Below are 22,188 nucleotides of genomic sequence, written 5' to 3'. Positions count from 1 at the left end.
ACTTAAGGTAAAGAAGTATGTTTTGAGTAAAATGTTCTACTCTACTACTCCCTTTACGCTTTCCAGATAATTAAATTCATATATCTTTTTTAGTTCATTTTGCAGAAATTGAAAAATATGCTTTGGACAATTCAACAAGTTGAAATGAACTTGAATTTTATTGACATAAGCTTTATAGTTTACTAGTCTTCTACTCAACTCCCAATTATTAGTTGTATTTTATGTGCACTTGGTATGTTATATACCCAACTCCATATAAGTTATTCCCAATATGTAATAATGCAATATACATTATCAATATACTAAAAATTCATTATTCATTTATTTGTTTCAAATAATGTACTTTACATATGTTAAAAATATACTTTTTATTTATGGTTCACACAAATGTGTAGACCATGGTCCATGGAATAATGATTGATGTTATACGGAGTATATGTGTTTGAATATGGTATTTTTATGTTTATATGTGTTAAGCGTACTGATAGAAGAATTAGACATGAGTCCAAGGTTGATTGGTCCAGGAAGGCGAGGTCCATAAATTAATTGGGTCCAGGGTGTAATGGTACGGAAAATTATACCATGCACCGTGGTGGACGTAGCATTGTGCACCAGGAATCAAAACGACGTCGTTTTGTCCATTAGGCAGTAAGTGGGCGTTATTTTGGGATTCACGTCCGTTTCCTCCGTTAACTTCCTAATATATATAAAAAAAACAGTGAATTTGAATTGTTTGTGTTTTGGCGGTTATGGCGATCTTCTTCTCCGATCTGTGAACTCACGAATAACAAATATACAGTCGTAGCTATTGGATTCTCAAGCAGTAGGATATGGAAGGCGTCAATTCGCAGCAGGAGGTGGTTGCGACTGAAGAACTCGATGATGCGGTTGGATTGGCTATTTCAGGCGATCGTAATCCAGGTTTTTTATGTTTGATTTTGTGATTTTGTTTGTGTTTATGAAAATCATTGAATTTGCATGCTTTGATTCGTGTGTTTTGATTATTTGATACTGGTTTTAGGATTGTTTTATGATACAACTATGCGATTGGAAGGGTAGAAGATGAGTTTTCTGTATTTGTGTGGATATTATGTGTATTCTTTTAATGAACTGTGAGTATTTCAGACAATGTTTCTGTGTATTCATTGTAGTTGTATGTAAAAACAGAGGGTGTATTGTGTTTTGTTTATCGAATGTCAGTCTGGTTGATTTTTGTGTGTTTTTGTGAATATTCTGTGTATTATTTGAATTCAATATGTGTATTGTGGTCAGAGAGTTTGTGTATTCATGTTAGCTGTAATGTAAACACAAGGTGATGTGTGTTTTGTATTTTGGGTTTTCAATATTCTGTGTATTCTAGTTATACACTATGTGTATTGTAGGCATGTATTCTGTGTATTGACTGTAGGGGTACTTAAACACTGTGTTTTTGTAGCTGATCAGGACTTGTTAGGGGTGTCAGTGAGTTCTATTGATGAAGCATATGAGGTTTATAATGATTATGCTTTCAGGCTAGGTTTTAGTGTGAGGAGGGGTAAGCAAAGATATAGTGCTGGTACAAAACAATTGAAGATGAAGGAGTTTAATTGTTCAAAGTCTGGTGGTATTTTATCTTACTGTTTGTTAGTTTTGTTTTTTCAAGTCATGCAGTTGTACTTTTTATACACAAAACTATTACAAGTAATACACAGACTGTTTCCGCAAGATACACAGAAGTATTTACCAAAACAACAGAAACCATTTGGTGTTATTTCTTTACATTGCACTCTGTAATACACAGAGTGATACTATGTAATACACAGAACACTGCTGTCGAATACACAGAATATGAAGTGCACTCTGTAATATGTTTTTAGAGTTAGAATACAGAGGTGGAAGCTAGGGTTTAGAAGTAGGGTTTATGGTTTAGCACCCAGTACTATGTATACAGATATATTGTTGAATACACAGAGTTGAAGTCAATAATACACAGAATATTACTATGTAATACACAGAATATTACTATGTGTTATGGTTTTAGGTGTTAAGGTTTAGTCTTAGAGGTATGGGTTACCATTGACTGAATACACAGAACGACAACATGTAATACACATAATGTTACCGCGTAATACACAGAATATATAATTGAAGTCATTCTTGGAATAAATTTATGGAACCCTATAATATAAGATGTGACAAAAAGTTTTTTTTTTTCATTTCAGAGTTAGAGTAGTTTCCGAAATAAAGAACACATTTCAGATACTTGTTTCAATTTCAGTTTTTAGGAATCAACATTTTTACAAACACGGTCACTTTGATTGTTTGTAGATTTCTTTGGCTGCATTTGTCACCTCTGGTAGAAGGGTATTCCATTCTGACATGAGTATGGTTGCGACATATTTAACTCTCAGTGATGTGAGGAATGTATTCTGCAAAAATAGAATGCAAAATTAATTAGAAATGAATTGTTAAATATTTTAATATGGAAGAAAGTTGAAAGAATAGTTTTATACTCACATCTTCAGGGTCTCCAGTGAGTCCTACATTCCAGTCTTCTATTGATGTGCCTGTGTAAGTCTGCATATGCCTCATCGAGTATATGGCACAGTCTACAGCATTTTCTTCATTTTGCCAAGGCATCTGCACGTATTGCACTCTCATTTGTTTCATCTCCTTTGCAAGTGCAATCTTCTTTGTTGCGAGATACTTGGTGAAGGCAATCAACTGTAGAATACCGATATAGTTGTGTGTAATTAGTATGACAGAATACACAGAATCACAACATGTAATACACAGAATATGTAGTCTAAGTCCTATACAGAATATACTTTGTAATATACAGAATACACAGAATTTAATAGAGATAAGATTTCTTACTAGTTTCTCCGGGCAACCTTCATACTTGTCTACTGCTTTAATTCCTTCAGGAACAGGCCTGTTGTCAATTATTTGAAGTCTGGATGTCAAGAAATTAAAGCACAACAAGTAGAAATGTTGGTGCCTGAGGATACTGAAGAATACCTGTTAAGAGTAGTCAAAAAAAAACAAATCAGTTTGTGTTATATGGACAATTCAAATGAATAATATACAGAATTTAAATAATTAAGGTATAGTTATTTTGTACTTACAAGACTGGCATCACTGAGATCAAGAGAAATCGACTCGAGTTGGTGATCAATTGCTCCGCAGAATTCTTTCAAAATCGCCTTTGAGGCAGCACTTTTGCTATGCAAATTTGTTGCACTTTCCAACGTCATCTGCAAAAATTTGTTTTTTTTTTTCTTGTTATACAATGCATTGGTATGAATAAAGGAAAGAAAAAAAAAGTTTAGAGTAATATGTTTACTTACAAAAACAATTTCTGAGAAGAAAACCCTTTTTGGCTTGTCAATTGATCTTCTCATGTCCATTAAACTCATCAGTTGGCACCAAATTTGCACGATGTTGGTAGATACATAACCGGATGCCAATGACATGAAATCCTCCCGGTTAGCAACCAAATTGTTCCCTATGTAGAGCATATCACTACACGAAGTAAAATATAGATTAATCATAAGGAAATAACATGTTAAGTAATATGATGTATGTCTAGTAAAAGTTATCAAAATTGAACTTACTTCATTGAATATTGACCACCACAAGACAAGAATGCGTAGTCTGAAAAGATTTTTTGTTTAGCTGAAATGTTTGTCAGCTTTGTTCTGTTTTGTGCCCAATATGGTGAGCGTAAGGCCAGAGGAAGTTGTTTCAACTTTCTTTGTGGTCTTTTCTTTGTGTGGACATCTTCAATTTCCTCTTCAGACTCTGCAAGGATGCTGTGTATACACAGAAATATAATAGTCAATACACAGAATGATAGCATGTAATACACAAAATACTACCATGTAATACACAGAATATATAGTCTAAGTGAATTACAGAATAAAAATTTTAATATACAGAATACACAGAATGAAATGTTAGAATACACAGACTCACTCAACAAGATACACAGAATATAAGCACAAGTATTAGTAAATTATAAAGTGTTATAAGCATAGGTGTACCTTTCAAATTCAAGTTCTGCTGGTGTTTTTGGTGTTGAAGCAGATGGTATTGAAGTAGATGGGGCTACTTGTTGCTCTGTAGGCACTCTAGAAATATTTTCAACCAATGTTTCCAACATGGTTGCTATCTCGGGAGATCTTGGAGATGTCGTTGCTTCTCTTTGTTGTTCTCTTTGTGTTGTTGGTGGTGGGGTCTTCTCCAGGGTAGGCTGGGCTGGTTTTCCTCTTTGTGATCGCCTTCTTGGGGATGGGGTTGCTGTTGGTGGTGCTGTTGTTGCTGCTGGTGCTGTTGTTGTTGGTGCTGCTGCTGTTGTTGCTGGTGCTGCTGCTGCTGGTGGTGCTGTTGTTTCTGGTGCTGCTGGTGCTGGTGCTGATGGTGATGTTCTTGCTGGCTGTTGATCCTCAGAATGTGGTGGTGATGGTGTCGGAGTTAACAGCTGGAAAGAAGGTGCATGGATTTCAGGAGAGATGTTCCTCATTGTTGCATAGAATGCAGCTTCAAGTTCAGCGACTGCCTCTAAGAATCTTGGCTCATTGAAGCCATCATCATCCTTTAGCAGGCTCTCGGCTGGGACCGGTGGGCTTGGATTTGGACTTGGTGTTGGATTGACAGTGTGGGAGAAGTTGACAAAAGTGTTCTTTATGATTTCAACCGCTGAATTGTTGGTTCCAATTCCAGCCATGACTTCTCTAAATTCTGCAATGCTAGAACTCATTTTCTTCAGGGAGTCAGTAACTCGTTGCACAGTTTCAGACTCAATTGGTTTATGAATCACTTCCTCCTCAAGCATTGGCCTTCTGTCAATCACTTTTCCTCTACCATACTTCCCTGTCTTCCTATGCATTTTAAGCGTTGCTTTAAGGTCTTTTGTTGTCCATTCTCTAATGGTTGGAGGGTTTTGTGTAACACCCCGACTCGGCTATACCGAATAACCGGAGTAGTTACCGCTACACCTAGGCTAAACCCGATCATATTCAGATAGGATTCATTCTAGATGCACAGGCTAAGGATAAGGATACCGCATTCTATCAACATAACCATCAAAACGAAAATGCGTTTCATAGCATAGAGAAAAGTGTAGCTAAACAAGCTACCAAAAGACTATGGTTTAAAAGTGCAACCCATTAGGAGAGTTTAGTACGACCCGGCCTAGACAGTCATTCTAGAGTTAGCACCGCTACAAAAGATATATGTACACAAAAGCACTGACTGAACTCCCACTCTAGACGCTAACTAGTCTAATGAGTGGTACACCGGGCCCGTGTAGGTGCCCCAGACAACGTGCCACTCCCCCTCGAACCACATAATGTGGTCCAGAAACCGACACGTGTTCATGTACATCATCCACTCATCATGGTAATCCGGGGGACTCGGATCCCACGGGTACGGGTAATGGACCACGAACTCTAGAGGGTTGCTGCCGGATAGAATCTCTATGGGGTAGAATCCCATAGCTGGCTTGAAGGGCGTCAAAGGGACACATTGGCTCAACGGGAACAGGGGACCACTCCGGTACCTTCGATGAGACAGGAGTGAGAGTGGACTCTGGAGTACAAGTCAGTGTAGGCGGATCAGGTGCGTAGCCCGGGGCGTAGGGATCTCCGTCTAGTAGATACTGTGCATAATCGTCGTAGTCATACACGGGGAACTCGAACTCAGAAGGGTCTGAGTCCGGTAGGCTACAGGAACCTATGCTAGATTCCATCTGATAAAGGACACAATGAAGTGTAGTTAGCACGACGACTAAGTAAGGTAATCCATTGTCACTCGAAAGTAAACAAAGGTTTCGAAAACAACATGATAATCAGAAAATGTAAACGTTACCCAACGGTTGCATTCTTCCTGCAATTATATTAACAGCAAAGCAGTACAATACAGTATATAAGTAACATCAGCACATAACACTTCCATTTCCGAGAATTTCCACTTAATTCAAGGTGAGACTCACAACACACCCATTATTGCTCGGGACACGACATTTTTAATTCCCACTCATTCTCTCAGCGAATAGACTTCGCTCTGCAGTATGAATTAATCATACAAAGACATCTCGCCATTCACTCAGCGAATAGACTTCGCTCTGCAGTATGAATAAATCATACAAGATATCTCACCATTCACTCAGCGAATAGACTTCGCTCTGCAGTATAAATTAATCATACAAGACACCTCACCATTCACTCAGCGAATAGACTTCGCTCTGCAGTATTAATTAATCATACAAGACATCTCACCATTCACTCAGCGAATAGACTTCGCTCTGCAGTATGAATTAATCATACAAGACACCTCACCATTCACTCAGCGAATAGACTACGCTCTGCAGTATGAATTAATCATACAAGACTCCTCACCATTCACTCAGCGAATAGACTTTGCTCTGCAGTATGAATTAATCATACAAGACTCCTCACCATTCACTCAGCGAATAGACTTTGCTCTGCAGTATGAATTAATCATACAAGACATCTCGCCATTCACTCAGCGAATAGACTTCGCTCTGCAGTATGAATTAATCATACAAGACACCTCACCATTCACTCAGCGAATAGACTTTGCTCTGCAGTATGAATTAATCATACAAGACACCTCACCATTCACTCAGCGAATAGACTTCGCTCTGCAGTATGAATTAATCATACAAGACATCTCACCATTCACTCAGCGAATAGACTTTGCTCTACAGTATGAATTAATCATACAAGACATCTCACATTAGCATATTCACATGACGACTCAAAACAATTATACTTATCCAAATATGTTTCCAAAATACACACATTTGTCAATGGCTTTTCACCACGAAATTTCCAAGTGACAAGAGTCACACTTGTTTCTTAAAAACACAATTCTTCTTCCAAATTGATTGTGACATTCCAAAATTTCGTTACTATTTTTATTACAACATATTTTTGTCAAAATTGTTCCTAACCATTCTTTTTCAGAAAATTCCAGCTTGGCGCAGTCCGAAAGATTGAGCCGGTAAAAATAGTTCCCGAACTCTTTTTCACTTGAAATTTTTATGGTAGAACCCCAACTTATAGTACTTGATGTCCATAAAAAGTTTTGGTCATTTTGATCCACGAATAAACACAGAAAATTCCATTTTTGCCCTTGGCAGTGTGTTGTCCAGAATTTCTCTCTCTGGACCAGTTTTGGAAAAAAATTCGAAAACCATACTTATACTACTCCGATCATTATGAAATTTTATATGCGGGTTCTACACTTATTGAACTACATATCTGAGAAAAATGGAGTCAAAATACCTTACCAAATTTTCCCAATATATCTCGGAAGTTACTGCCAGAATCTATCCTGATTTCCTTTCACTATTTTCACAAGTATAAGCCTATATGGGCATAAATACAACATATAAATTAGCTATGAACATGTATACAAAAATTACCAAAAATCCAAAGTGTGGTTTCTTGAGTCAACTAGTAGATCCACAAACTTAACACATAATTTTCGCATAAAATTCCTAGTCACATAATTTACTAGCATTTGTTCACCTTCAAGTGACTAAACCAACTTAAGGGATTCCTTACCTCTTTGGAAGATCTTAAAAACCGTAAGAGTTGTTGGTTTCCTCCTTTGAGTCCTTCACCAAAGATCCTAGAAAAATCACCATAATAACAACATTTTCATGCACCTTTAGTTTACACTTAAGTTCTAGGAAGGATTTAACCAAACAAAGTCTAAAGTCTTACCTACACTCAGAACACTTGAGTTGAAGAAATGCTTGGGAGTTCTTGATCACAAGTGGAAGACTAAACTATTTTCTTTCTTCTCCTTCCTTATGCTATTTTCGAATTATGGAGTAGGAGAGAGAGGGGTGATGTTTAGTTTAGCTTGAGAATTAAGTAACAAGTGCAACATTCCCATACCTATTATGACATGCCATTAATGATCCAACCAAGTGGTGATTATGATTGCCACTTGTCATCTCCCTATGGTGGCTCCTTGAAGAACAACATTTATTTTGCCAGTTTGGGGTTAAATCAGATGAAAGTTCGGATGATTATAGCTTAATTCGGGAAAATTCTAACACCAAAATTATCCTAAAAATAATCCCGTCGATAATCACTAAAATTGGGAATTTTTCGGTATCTCGCGAAATATAGGCACAAGGTCCGTAACAATTTTACCCCTTACAGTCCGTTTAAATTTTCACTTGAACTAACTAGAAGTTCAGGCTTAATCGTATTATACTTAATAATCAAATCTCTAGGAAAATTCGAACTGTATATACATCCTTAAAAATTTTACGGTTCGTGACCGGTACGTAGATCGCAGTTTATTAATAACTAGTCTAAAAAAAATTCTTTCGAACACCGAGAGACCTTCTCATAAATGTCATAGCGTAAAAATATATATATATATTCTCGAACCTTAACTTTGTCGGAAAAACCGAGGGGTTACATTTTGTGTGAGAACAAGACCTCTGATCTGGACTCGATCAAGGTAAGAAAGCTTCAAAGAATTTAAAAAAAAAAAAAAAAAAAAAAATNTAGTCACATAATTTACTAGCATTTGTTCACCTTCAAGTGACTAAACCAACTTAAGGGATTCCTTACCTCTTTGGAAGATCTTAAAAACCGTAAGAGTTGTTGGTTTCCTCCTTTGAGTCCTTCACCAAAGATCCTAGAAAAATCACCATAATAACAACATTTTCATGCACCTTTAGTTTACACTTAAGTTCTAGGAAGGATTTAACCAAACAAAGTCTAAAGTCTTACCTACACTCAGAACACTTGAGTTGAAGAAATGCTTGGGAGTTCTTGATCACAAGTGGAAGACTAAACTATTTTCTTTCTTCTCCTTCCTTATGCTATTTTCGAATTATGGAGTAGGAGAGAGAGGGGTGATGTTTAGTTTAGCTTGAGAATTAAGTAACAAGTGCAACATTCCCATACCTATTATGACATGCCATTAATGATCCAACCAAGTGGTGATTATGATTGCCACTTGTCATCTCCCTATGGTGGCTCCTTGAAGAACAACATTTATTTTGCCAGTTTGGGGTTAAATCAGATGAAAGTTCGGATGATTATAGCTTAATTCGGGAAAATTCTAACACCAAAATTATCCTAAAAATAATCCCGTCGATAATCACTAAAATTGGGAATTTTTCGGTATCTCGCGAAATATAGGCACAAGGTCCGTAACAATTTTACCCCTTACAGTCCGTTTAAATTTTCACTTGAACTAACTAGAAGTTCAGGCTTAATCGTATTATACTTAATAATCAAATCTCTAGGAAAATTCGAACTGTATATACATCCTTAAAAATTTTACGGTTCGTGACCGGTACGTAGATCGCAGTTTATTAATAACTAGTCTAAAAAAAATTCTTTCGAACACCGAGAGACCTTCTCATAAATGTCATAGCGTAAAAATATATATATATATTCTCGAACCTTAACTTTGTCGGAAAAACCGAGGGGTTACATTTTGTGTGAGAACAAGACCTCTGATCTGGACTCGATCAAGGTAAGAAAGCTTCAAAGAATTTAAAAAAAAAAAAAAAAACAAACATTAGAACAAACATTTAGTGGTTATGATATATGACTTATGGTTTAGTATTTAGGACCATGCACAGAGATATATAAGTGAATACACATAATGAATAACTACAATATACAGAATATTACTCAGTAATACACAGAATGTGAACATGAATACACAGAAACCTTCAACAGAGTACACATAGAATACACAGACTCAAGTAAGGCATTTTATTCAATAATTTATAGAATTATAAGAATAAGTTAGTATTGCATACCATCAGGAAAGTTGCAGGGCCACTGTATGGGGAGTCATGGTTTGATTTCCAGGCCTCTGCAGTGTCTAGCAGGCTCTTTATGGTGTAAGCACACCAATTCAGTTCTTTGATTTTACTCACATCTTGCAGTGAGTATAGAATCCTGTAATTGCAGAAGGTGTTCTTGTAGCCCCTTATCAGTGTTGTAACCACGAAGATGACAAAGTCACGCTTGAACATGTCATCACTGTCTTGTCTCTCGACAATCTTGTTTAGCATTTCAGTGGTTGTTGGGGTTCCCTTCTCTACCCCCCATCTCAGTCTCCAATCCCTGACCAAAGCATTGAATCCTTCAGTCTCATTACTGGAAGTGCCCTCGACGACAGGGATTTTGCCACGCGGGAGTCCAAGTGTAGACTGTACATCATCCTCCGACAAACACAGCTCATCTTCACCATCTCCAATTTCAATGGAGCATCTTTCTATGTCCATCTTCTTTAATATGTGCTTGACTAGCACACCATCACAGTGAGTCACCTTGATGTCCAGTAGTGGTCCAAATCCTATATCCTTTACAGCTTGATGCTGATCCTCGGTTAAACTACTGACAAGGGTGAACAACTGCTTGGGAGTTGTCCGAACAGTAAAGTATTTCTTTGGTTGTGGGTTGTCTTCTACTACTTCCTTCCCCTTCCTTGTTCCTTTTGTTGCAGGCTTCTTTCTCTGTTTTTTTTGCCTGTCTTCTGGTTGTGCTTTTGACGTAGCTGCACTCTCTCTCTTTCTCTTTCTTCTTTCTAAGGCAGTTGCCAGTACTTGATCGCTTTTATCAGAGCTTGACATTGCTGTCACATAATAGAAAAGACAGAATTAACATGCTAGAATACACAGAATGATATGCTACAATACACAAAGTCTTTAACACTAATACACAGAATCTAAGCCCTAGTATCAATAACCTCAACACAACAATGTGGATAAAATGCTAGAATAAACAGAGTCAGTAAGAAGAATAAACAAACACATTAACAAGAATACACAAACTCATTAACAACAATACACAGAATATACTTCTCATTATTATCAATCACCAAGAATGTTGGAAACTTTGGAATCAACAATGTGGGATGGTAACATTATTGTATACACAGAATGATATGCTAAAATACACAAAGTCTTTAACACTAATACACAGAATTTAAGCCCTAGTATCAATAACCTCAACACAACAATGTGGATAAAATGCTAGAATAAACAGAGTCAGTAAGAAGAATACACAAACACATTAACACAAATACACAAACTCATTAACAAAAATACACAGAATATACTTCTCATTATTATCAATCACCAAGAATGTTGGAAACTTTGGAATCAACAATGTGGGATGGTAACATTATTGTATACACAAAATGATATGCTAAAATACACAAAGTCTTTAACACTAATACACAGAATTTAAGCCCTAGTATCAATAACCTCAACACAACAATGTGGATAAAATGCTAGAATAAACAGAGTCAGTAAAATATTTACCTTTTAATTCCGTGTGTTCTTGATAGTCGATGAAGGTGTGTATTTGTTGTTGATCAATGCGTATCTGTCCTGATGTTCTTGAGTTCTGCTGTGAATCGTTTGTGTTTTGCTTTTACTTGAGAGTGTTGCTTGCTTGGTCGGAGTGCAGCGGGAGTGCAGTGAGTGGAGCGAGAGAGTCGGAAGCTTGTTAAGGAAGACTCTCCATCGCTTATATACTTTCATTAAAAAAAAATAAAAAACATAACGGTGATTGGATGGACTAAACGGCGTCCGTCCCATCACTTAGTGGAACGGCACCGTTTAGTCCCACGGTGCACATTGCTATGTGCACCGTGGTGTAGGGTATAACAATTGGTAATGGTACAATCATTATTTTATAGATCATGGTCCACACATTCAGTTGTATATCGTGGACTATAGTCCACAAAATTTTTGATATATTAAAATATACATTATGTCAGTGGTCCATCTTACAAGATAGACCATGATCGTTGTATAATGATTAATAATTGGAACCCATGGGTATGGTTTTGGGGGCCTAGACAAGAAAGTTAGTGTGTGAATTGGGTTGAGGAACATAGTTAAGAGGGCTGATGTACAAATGTTAGAGGGAAGTGATATGAACTGGGAGAATGCGAATAGTTTAGGGGTTAATGCGATACTCAGAGGATGTGGTATAAAGTGAGATATGGATTGATATTCAAAGCGTTGGGATGCAAATATTTTTGGGTCAAAAAGTGAGATGGGTTAGAGTCATGGGGTGTAAGGGAACCAAAAAGAGAGGGGTAGAGTGTCAAAGCCCCTCGGAGGAACATTTGTGCGCCTTGTGGTCTTGTGCATGGTTGGCATGTTTTCAAAAATCGCGCTTAGATGATAGGTGGTGCTCGATCACGTCGAGAAAGGTCGGAATCAGCCTCTTCTGCGGCCGACCGCCTAGTCGACCGAACCGTCTCAACCCCCCCCCCCCCCCCCCCCCCCCNCCCCCCCCCCCCCGCCCCCTTTTTTTTTTCCTTCTCACGAACTCCTCATAACAGAGCTCAGAACTCCTTAGAACTGTCTTCCCTTCGGTACGCCCACGCGACCAATCCCTTCCGTCTCAACCTCCGCTACGCCCGCCACCCCACGCGACCACGCCCCACCGTCTGTCGCCTCCGCGGTTCCGCTACCGCCAGTCACAACTGGTACTACTCTGGTAGCAATAGGAAGATGGAAATAAAGATGAAGAGATGATTTGATATTAATGTATTATAAATATGATGTGATTTAATTTAGTTAAATTATAAATCAATTTATAAATAAGTAATGAAAATTAAGACTAATGAAACTTATCATAAGGTAAATTAAAGAGTCATTTTTCACTTCTTATCTCATGAATAGTAATTGATGGTTTTATTGGAATCGGGTCCACCATAAATTGGGTATAATAATACCGAACAAAGTAAGGAAAATAATAATATTATTAATCAGGGCGTGAGACCCAATAAAATGCGTACAAAGTCCAAAAGTACCGGCCCAAGGGTCTAGGATGGGCAAATTATTGCATGGACCATGGTCCACATAGCTGTGTGGACCAAAAATAAAAAGTACATTATCTTTGTACTGAAGGTACATTATTTTTGTACTGTAGGTACATTATTTGATAGTATATATCAAATAATGTACCTTCAGTACAAAAATAATGTACCCTAAAATAATGTACTTACAGTACAAAAATAATGTACCTTCAATACAAAAATATTGTACTTTTTATTTTTGGTCCACAGAGCTGTGTGGACCATGGTCTATACAATAATGATTGTCTAGGATGACTGTCCAAAAATAAAAAGGCTAATAAACAATATATATAAATTCAGGGGCTGAATAAATAATATACAAGGAGTAAGAGGCTAATAAATAACAACTAATAAAAAGGGAGACTAATAAATAATAAAGAACCTCGACCAGGGATTGACCCATGTCCCTTCAGGGAGATGGATAAAACTTAGACCACCCAACCAAAGAAATCTTTGTGACTTGATTGATGTCCTAAACGAACCAGGGTCTAGCTTTTTATACTATCGGAAGACCCCTCTTGGCCAACCACGTGTGTGGACATCTCCCTGTGTGCAACTCCCCCACCCACGTGGTCTGTTTGCACCCCTCACCCCCCCTAGCACACCCATACCCCCGCATACCCCATGCACGCCACACACCCATACCGTATCCCCGCCATACCCCATGCACGCCACACGTCAGCAGCCCCCAACCGCCATTCGTCCACACACCCAGCTGCCACTCATCCGCATCCCCAGCCGCCATTCGTCCGTTCCCCATACCCCAAGCCGCCATATCTCCTACCTTATCCAACCGTCATACCCTTACCTTATCCAGCCGTCTTCACATCCCACCCCATATATAATATTAGGTGGGCCAAGCCCAACCTCTAATATTACATTAGTAATGTTATTTCCACATTTGATATCAAGTATTATTTTTGTCATATGTAGTGTATACTTTTATTTGTTATTTTTTGTGTCATATTTGATTATTTCAACCAATCTCTAATAGGTCGTTTGATTGTAGGGGGGGGGGGGAATTAAGGGGAAAAGAAGTTATAATTCTATGAAAAAAGAAATATGGTATGAAAATGTAAGAATACAAATTGCATTGTTTAGTAGTCATGAATTAAATTATGTAGGGTTGTTATTGAAGAAACCGGTATTTGTACATGGTCAGTTGTATGTTGCCACATCCAGAGTAACAAATTCCAATGGATTGAAGATCTTAATTTGTGATGAAATTGGTCATGATTGTACTTTCACAAATAATGTGGTTTACAAAGAAGTTTTTAATAATCTATAATTACCATGTTTCTATTATTAATTTCCAATCTTTATTATTTCATTGCTTTGTAATAATACATATAAAACACTATTATTTCTTAATAACATTTTGCAATATACATAATATACTTTATAAATGTTATAACATTTTCTAATATTAACTTAAAATAAATTATAGTCCGTGCATCACACAGATGGCATACTAGTTTTAATTATAATGTTTGGTATATATGAGAATTGAAAAAGAATATGTGATATAAAGACCAAAATACTCGTGTAATTGCTGTCTTAAGGAAAGATGTAGGATTATTATGAAGCGCAATTTGGTACTCACACTCTAAATTTTTTATTCTCATGTATTATGGAATTGCAATTCTTAGTGGAGGTGTGATTTACAATTCTTTTAACCAAATTCTGAAAATTTCTACTTGAAATTACGTTGAAAATGAAGTACAAATTACTCTCTACCAAACATGTCATAATAGAAATAGGGTGGATGAATCATGTTTTTAATTTGGAATCATATGTTTTTTCCAAAAATTTTGATTTGCTCAACTTAGTATAATTTTAAATTGAAAACTTAACTCACTATAATTGTTTTTTACTGATATTTAATGACAAGGACAAAATGTGACAAAAATAATAATTTATATAAACTTGATGATTAACTACGAGTCTACGATAGGATTCAACTATGGAATAAAAAATGAGCAAATACCAATTTTGGTCACACAACTATTAGCAAAATGACAATTTTAGTCCACATGTTTAATTTCTACAAATTTTGGTCCTATGACTATTTTCTAGTACCAATTTTGGTTCCACGACTAATGTTTAAGTGTCAAAATTCATCGCACCGATCACTCATCCGTTTAAAACGTGCCGAAATCTAAAATTTTTAAAGATATTTTCGTCTTTTTTAACTCAATATCGTAATTTGAGCATGAATAAAGAAATTTAAGTCCTAAGATCAATCACAATTCACAGTTTTCCTCCTCAAATTAAGGTAAAATGAGGAGAAAAACTGCGGATTTTGATCGATCTTAGGACTTAAATACATTTATTTATGCTCAAATCAGGATATTGAGTTGAAAAAGACGAAAATATCCTTAACAATTTTAGATTTTTTGCACGTTTTAAATGGATTGGTGACCGACGCGATGAATTTTGGCACTAAAACAATAGTTGTGGATGAAAATTGGTACTAAAAAATAGTTGTAGGACCAAAATTGGTAAAAATTAAATATGTGGACTAAAATTATCATTTTGCTAATAGTCGTGGGACCAAAATTGGTATTTGCTCAATAAAAAATGAAGTTAATTCTTAAATTAAATAGTAGAAAATTTGGTGAGAAAAAGATTTGATATAATGTTGGGCTAATTAAAATTTAGGAATGGTGAACACGATTTGTTAAGCCAAATTGCCAAACATTTCACAAATTAAGAATGCTGGTCTTCGCCACGATTCCCCAACTTTGCTCCATCAATGGGTTAAAAACAGGAAAGAAGAAAATGACAGCTATTAAGCATCACACGTTTTAGCACTAATTATATTGCGGCAACGTGTTTCACACTGCTCTTGGTTTGTACCTTGGAGCTTCTGTCGCTGTACCGACCATGTGCGAATAATTTGTCAAGGTGGCGTTATCTTAACGAGAGGAATATCGGCGTTGAGATCCTCTTGGGGCTTGCACTGGGTCCCACCAGAATTATCCTATCAGATTTTTGCCTAAAAACCTGCTTCATTAATTTTTACAAAAATACTAAATGCAGTCTCAAAATCATACTTCCAACTTTTACTCTCAATTATGTTTACATTTGATTGGATGATGAAAAAAAGAGAATGAGCAAACATCATGTCCCATATTAAATTGATCAATCAAATCATACCAACTCATATGAAGTAAAAAATGAAAGTGTGAATTGGAAATACATGTAGAATTGCCCTAATTTTTATTATTTATTTTGGGTGGGGGGGGGAGGGGGAAAGCTCCATTAATTGTTTGTGACTTGTGAGCACGTTCTCAAAACACTTGTTTTTTTTTTTTTATTAACTTAGGTTTTTCAATTTCATCTAATTATATCTTAAATTTTATAAAATCATTTTAAGTCCAAAAAGAGATAAATTGAGCTACTCCATCTATACCTAACAGTCTAACACTAAATTGTACACTTCTACATATAAGGAGTTCATTCTAAACCCAAACATCTATTATTCATAGAGAGATCAAACCCAACATGAGCGTGTGATTGAGTAGAAGAGACTCATCTATTCTTAACCAAACGTCAAGGGTTCGATAGTATGAAGCATGCAAGTAAGTGAGACTTATCAAATATCAAATAAAGCAAATGCAAGTAAGTGAGACTTATCAAATATCAAATAAAGCAAATTAAAAGAAATAAAGACAGGATACCAAGAAATTAATTAGATCTGAAGGTTAGTTTTTTCAACATTTAACTCCAAAGTGATTATTTCCTAGGTTTTTGTGTTGTTTCCTGAATTTTAATATTGATTTTAATGTCATAGGTTGGAGGTTTCTTGATATAATTTGTAATAGTTTTCGTTATCAGTGAAAAGTGTCCCTTTACGAATTAAATGCGACTTATATAGAAGTTTGGAGGGAACACATGTCAAGTATATAGGAGTTTGGAGGGAACACATGTCAAACTTGCGGCATGACGCACACGTATCCTTCATGCACTGGTTGGGATGGCGGCAATCCTACTTATCCCACGTGCCTAGAGTATTGTGACATATTGCATGAATGTGATGTAACTATATAATCTAGTCGGGAAAAAACATAAAGTTGGGTGGCTACGATCGATCGAGAAGTGAGCCCAATAACCTCCTGTGCAATATCCGAGCACATAATTAAATATTTGAGTAGGGTTTAATCCCTATCAAAATCTAAATTCAATATGATCATCATTTCATTTTGAATGAGAATTTACTCTAAAAAATAACAAAAGATCAGAACAAAGAAAATGAAGAGAAAGAGAATTGAGAATCAACAAGCAAGATAACCAAGTAATATTTGGACATTTGGGGTTCCGATATTGTATAATTAGATTCAAGATGTAAAAAAAACTAATATTTCCTTAAAAACTAGAGATCAATGCAACATTATAACAAAAATCAAATTCAACTATAGAAAATTTCATAGGTATTAAATTTACCAACAAATATGTATAGATAACTTATTGAAATTCGTAGATATTCAATTTGTAAGTAAAATTATAGTTATTTCACTGTATTTTTTTTTATGGTAGTGCATCTTCCATGTTTGTTTAGCTAACATGCATGCTATTGTTTTCTTGTTTCACAAAAATTGTTACTTAAAAAAAATTAAAACATATATTAGCACCAACGTTATACTATATTAGATAAAAATACTTATCACCTTTTATCACCTTTTACTCATCTCTATTTCAACTGCTTGAAATTAATCTTATAAGATGAGAAAGTTCCCCCATTCCCCACCCATTAGACCTTCACCATAATTACCTAGTCTAATTCAATCTAGACATTTTACAAACTTTATTCCTTAGTATTCATTTTGAGACCTTGAAAACTTTTTGTAAATTTGTTTAGAAGCTATCCATTAAGTTCACTTTCATGGTAGACCCCACCACTCAAATTTCTTGGGAATCCCCAAACTACCATTTTTGCATTGATCAGCCTATTATCCTAAAAAACAATCCACCCCATCACTTGGCTCATCCACCTTGGAGCACACACTCTTCCATCATCTCTCCAAATCAAAATTCAACTTGAAGATTTGCCTACCAAATCACCATCACGGGATGAGATTCTTTTCTTTGGCAATGCTATAATAATCGAGGACTAAAAGTAAAAATTGTTCAAAGTTAGGAATGTAATATGACAAAATTAAAAGAATATGACTAAATGTGACAATTCCACAATAGTCAAAGACTAAAAGTAAAATTTGCTCAATTAAAAATGGTACAAAAGCAGACAATAGTAATGACACAATACTTATAAGTTACCTATAATTCTATAAACGGAAACTACAAGTGTACAAGAAAAAACTATGCTTTCAAAAAAAAAAAAAAAAAACCTAAGAACGGTGAGTTGGATACTTGCCTACTTGGCGCAGTGTTTCTCCATTTCTTGTAAGAAGAAGAAGCCTTCACACTAACCTCTAAACCAAATGCATAAACTATCTTTTTCTGCCTTTTCTTCCTTCATTAGAGTCCTGAACCGTTCAACCGAACGTTTCGATTCATATCAGCTGATAAAGTTCTTTATCGTCTCTACTACTTCATCTTTCTGTGAAGAATGATTCAAAATTTTAGCTTCGTTTGATTGATTCTTATTTCTTCCTACCAAGTCTCACTAAATTTGCATATTTCCCTTTCTGCACTCCTGGAAACAAGTGAAAGCTTCTTTTTTTCCTTGATTACAACCAAATTCTCAATCTGGGCAGTGACCTTTTGCTAAACCCAATTCTTGATTCTTCTTTATTTTGAGTGGAATCTCAATTTTCGCCTTCCTGGAAGACTGAAATAGAGAAATGGGTCTGTGTTTTGGCAAGGAAATGCCTGCAGAGTCAAAGGCCAATGGGTATCATGGTGGAATGGTGAATCAGAATCAAATTCAGTACACAAAGTCTCCTGGCCCAGAAGCTCAATTGCCTGTGGTGAGGCCTAAACCAAGCCCAAAGCCAGCTTTCAGGTCAGATACAATTCTTGGAAAGGCATATGAAGATGTTAGGTTACATTATAGTCTTGGGAAAGAATTGGGTAGGGGGCAATTTGGGGTTACTTATCTTTGTACTGAGATCAGTAGTGGTGAACAATATGCTTGCAAATCAATATCCAAGAAAAAGCTGGTTACCAAGGCTGATAAGGATGACATGAGAAGAGAGATTCAGATTATGCAGCACTTGAGTGGGCAGCCTAATATTGTTGCCTTTAAAGGTGCTTATGAGGATAATGGCTCTGTTTATCTTGTGATGGAGCTGTGTGCTGGTGGAGAGCTGTTTGATAGGATCATTGCTAATGGGCATTATAGCGAAAAGGCTGCTGCCTCGCTGTGTCGGTCTATTGTGAATGTTGTGAATGTTTGCCATTTTATGGGCGTAATGCACCGAGATCTTAAGCCAGAGAATTTCTTGCTGTCTGATAAAACTGAAAATGCTGCCTTGAAGGCCACTGATTTTGGCCTCTCTGTGTTCATTGAGCAAGGTAAATTGCTTATGAATTCATCTCCTCATAGTTACTGAATGGCGTTTGTATCTTAATCTTGTAGTGTACAGAAATTCGTTATGTTGCTTAATCGTTTTACCTTCTAGGTTTCCATATGATTTTCGTCTGTAGTTGAATTGTAGTTATCTAGGATGCACTTCTTTTGTTATTGAACCATGACTCTCTGAACCATATTTGCAATGGCATATATTACTAGTGAAAAAGTTGCAGGGTGAAAATGTTGAGAAATGTAGTCTAAGCATCTGATTGTTGACGAGTTTAAGAAAGTTTAACAACTCGTCAACTCATCCTTGATAATTTAAGTAGTCAGAATGCGCCAAGGACCTTGTGGTCTAGTGGCACCAAGTTGCTCCCTTATATGGGACCTTGAGGTCCAGCAATTATGAACAGATACTGCATTGTAATAGAGTCGGTAGTATAGTGATTTAGCGTTGAATCTTGTGCAGGAAAGGTGTACAAGGATATAGTTGGAAGTGCTTACTATGTTCCTCCTGAAGTGTTGCGACGTAAGTATGGGAAGGAAGCAGACATCTGGAGTGCAGGCGTTATATTGTACATATTGCTCAGCGGTGTCCCTCCCTTCTGGGCTGGTAAAGACGATATATCTATCTCATCGTGCTCAGCAAGCAAGTTGTTTGATAATCGAGCAACGTAGAGTTGTTACAACTAGGCTTTATGCCATTTTGAACGTTTTTCTCTGCAGAAACTGAGCGGGGAATTTTTGATGCTGTACTCAAGGGAGAAATTGACTTCGAAAGTGAACCTTGGCCTTCGATATCGAGTAGTGCCAAGGACCTGGTACGAAGGATGCTAACACAAGATCCAAAGACACGCATTACTGCTGCTCAAGTTCTTGGTATGTGTAACCTGACAAGAAAGCTTATGCTTTGTTTTAATAGAACAAATTCTCTGAAATTATGCTGTTTTAATATCTGTAACTCTAGCATAACTCTTTGTATGTTTGGATGATAGAGCATCCATGGATGAGAGGAGGAGAAGCGTCTGATAAACCAATAGACAGTGCAGTCCTCTCGAGAATGAAGCAATTCAGAGCAATGAACAAACTCAAAAAGCTTGCCCTTAAGGTAATCTCAGAAGCTACTGAATTTCAAGTGCATCTTAATTCGATATAACAATGACTAAATGAAGTGACTTTCGAGTTTTGAATTCCAGGTAATTGCAGAAAATCTCTCCGCAGAAGAAATCCAGGGGCTGAAATCGATGTTCATGAACATGGATACTGATAAGAGTGGCACAATTACATATGAAGAGCTGAAGACTGGATTGGCTAAACTCGGGTCCAAGCTCACCGAGGCTGAAGTTAAGCAGTTGATGGAAGCTGTAAGTAAGCTCGTTTCATATTTGATCTAGCCAAACTCGGGGACACCCTATGTTCCGCTTGGCTCATTTACACCCCCACTGGCTATCAGAACGGGAAACACAAGCTTGTCATATGAAGGACTTAAATTGATCTTCGTGGTATCATTAATTTCGTGTTTTTTTTTCAGGCAGATGTAGATGGAGATGGCTCAATTGACTATATAGAATTCATCACTGCTACAATGCACAAACATAGGCTAGAAAGAGAAGAGAATCTATACAAAGCATTTCAGTATTTTGATAAAGATAGTAGTGGGTAAAGTCTGCAGCACATCTTGTGAAAATTAATGTAATTCAGTACACATACAATAAGCTCATTTTTTCTCTCTCTCCATTATTGTAGGTTTATAACTCGCGATGAACTGCAAACAGCTCTGAAGGAACATGGAATAGCTGATGCAGAAACTATAAAAGAGATTATAGCTGAAGTGGATATAGACAATGTGAGCTATCTTCTCTTCCCAATTCAAAAGCTTATGATTCATTTGAACATCACTGATAATTTGATAAAATTTTCAGGATGGGACCATCAACTATGAAGAGTTCTGCACCATGATGAGAACTGGAAGCAAACAGCCAGGCAAACTCTTCTAACATCATGTCTATGCTTGTGAAACTGTATGCTCTGGGATGGCCAAGGAAGAATCACTGTGGTTGGCCAGCAATTGTATTGAGAAATTTCTTTAAGTAGATAATTTATAAATCAGCTTCTATCTGATCTTACCCCATATTTATAATTGTTCTGTGCTTTTAATCTATAAATGATTCATGCTTCCAGCTGGTCTCTTGATGTTGTCATGTTCATACTCCACAGCTAGTTATTTTTATACCCATATAAAAACTTAACAGTCACGATAACCACAAAGTTACAAGTTCGAGAACACTTATTGACCTTCTTAGTTCCACCTGAATCAGATATCCATAAAATTACAAGTTCGAATCGAGAACACTAATTATCACCTTCTTAGTTTAAACTGAAACTGACACTTATTATCACATCCATAAAATTACAAGTTCGAATCGAGAACACTAATTATCACCTTCTTAGTTTAAACTGAAACTGACACTTATTATCACCTTCGACTCGAGAACACTTATTATCACCTTTGACTCGAGAACAATTATTATCACCTTTGACTCGAGAACACCTATTATCACTTCGAACACTTATTATCACCTTCTTAGTTTAAACGGGGCCGACACTTATTATTATCTAACACTTATTATCTCGAGAAGACTTATTTTCACTTCTTAGTTTAAATCTTTCGACTTGAGAACACTTATTTTTAGATCTTTCGACTCGAGAACACTTATTATCACTTCTTAATTTAAATCCTGACACTTATTATCACTTACCTTCTTAGTTTAAACTGAAAGTACACTTATTATCACTTCTTAATTTAAATCCTGACACTTATTATCACTTACCTTCTT

General features: G+C 36.4%; 1 protein-coding gene across 1 annotated transcript; it reads left to right on the top strand.

Moving 5' to 3' along the window:
* The first annotated feature begins 18,680 nt into the window (after positions 1-18,680).
* On the top strand, positions 18,681-21,539 carry LOC116022722 (calcium-dependent protein kinase 2-like). The gene is made up of 8 exons (XM_031263571.1): positions 18,681-19,353; positions 19,821-19,964; positions 20,078-20,230; positions 20,347-20,459; positions 20,548-20,715; positions 20,883-21,010; positions 21,098-21,197; positions 21,274-21,539. The coding sequence occupies exons 1-8, from the start codon at positions 18,681-18,683 to the stop codon at positions 21,346-21,348; spliced, it is 1,554 nt and encodes a 517-aa protein (XP_031119431.1). The 3' UTR covers positions 21,349-21,539.
* Positions 21,540-22,188: the final 649 nt, after the last annotated feature.

This window comes from Ipomoea triloba, chromosome 6 (genome assembly GCF_003576645.1).
Source record: "Ipomoea triloba cultivar NCNSP0323 chromosome 6, ASM357664v1".
Taxonomy (NCBI): Eukaryota; Viridiplantae; Streptophyta; class Magnoliopsida; order Solanales; family Convolvulaceae; genus Ipomoea; species Ipomoea triloba.
Note: the sequence above shows the minus strand (reverse complement) of the source record. Positions and strands in the feature narration are given on the sequence as shown.

Excerpts from the sequence above, each read along its gene's own strand:
- LOC116022722 (XM_031263571.1), top strand. The coding sequence starts at position 18,681 with ATGGGTCTGTGTTTTGGCAAGGAAATGCCTGCAGAGTCAAAGGCCAAT. Across the intron at positions 19,965-20,077 it reads TGTCCCTCCCTTCTGGGCTG|AAACTGAGCGGGGAATTTTT; the intron begins GTAAAGACGATA and ends TTTTCTCTGCAG. Across the intron at positions 21,198-21,273 it reads CTGAAGTGGATATAGACAAT|GATGGGACCATCAACTATGA; the intron begins GTGAGCTATCTT and ends TAAAATTTTCAG.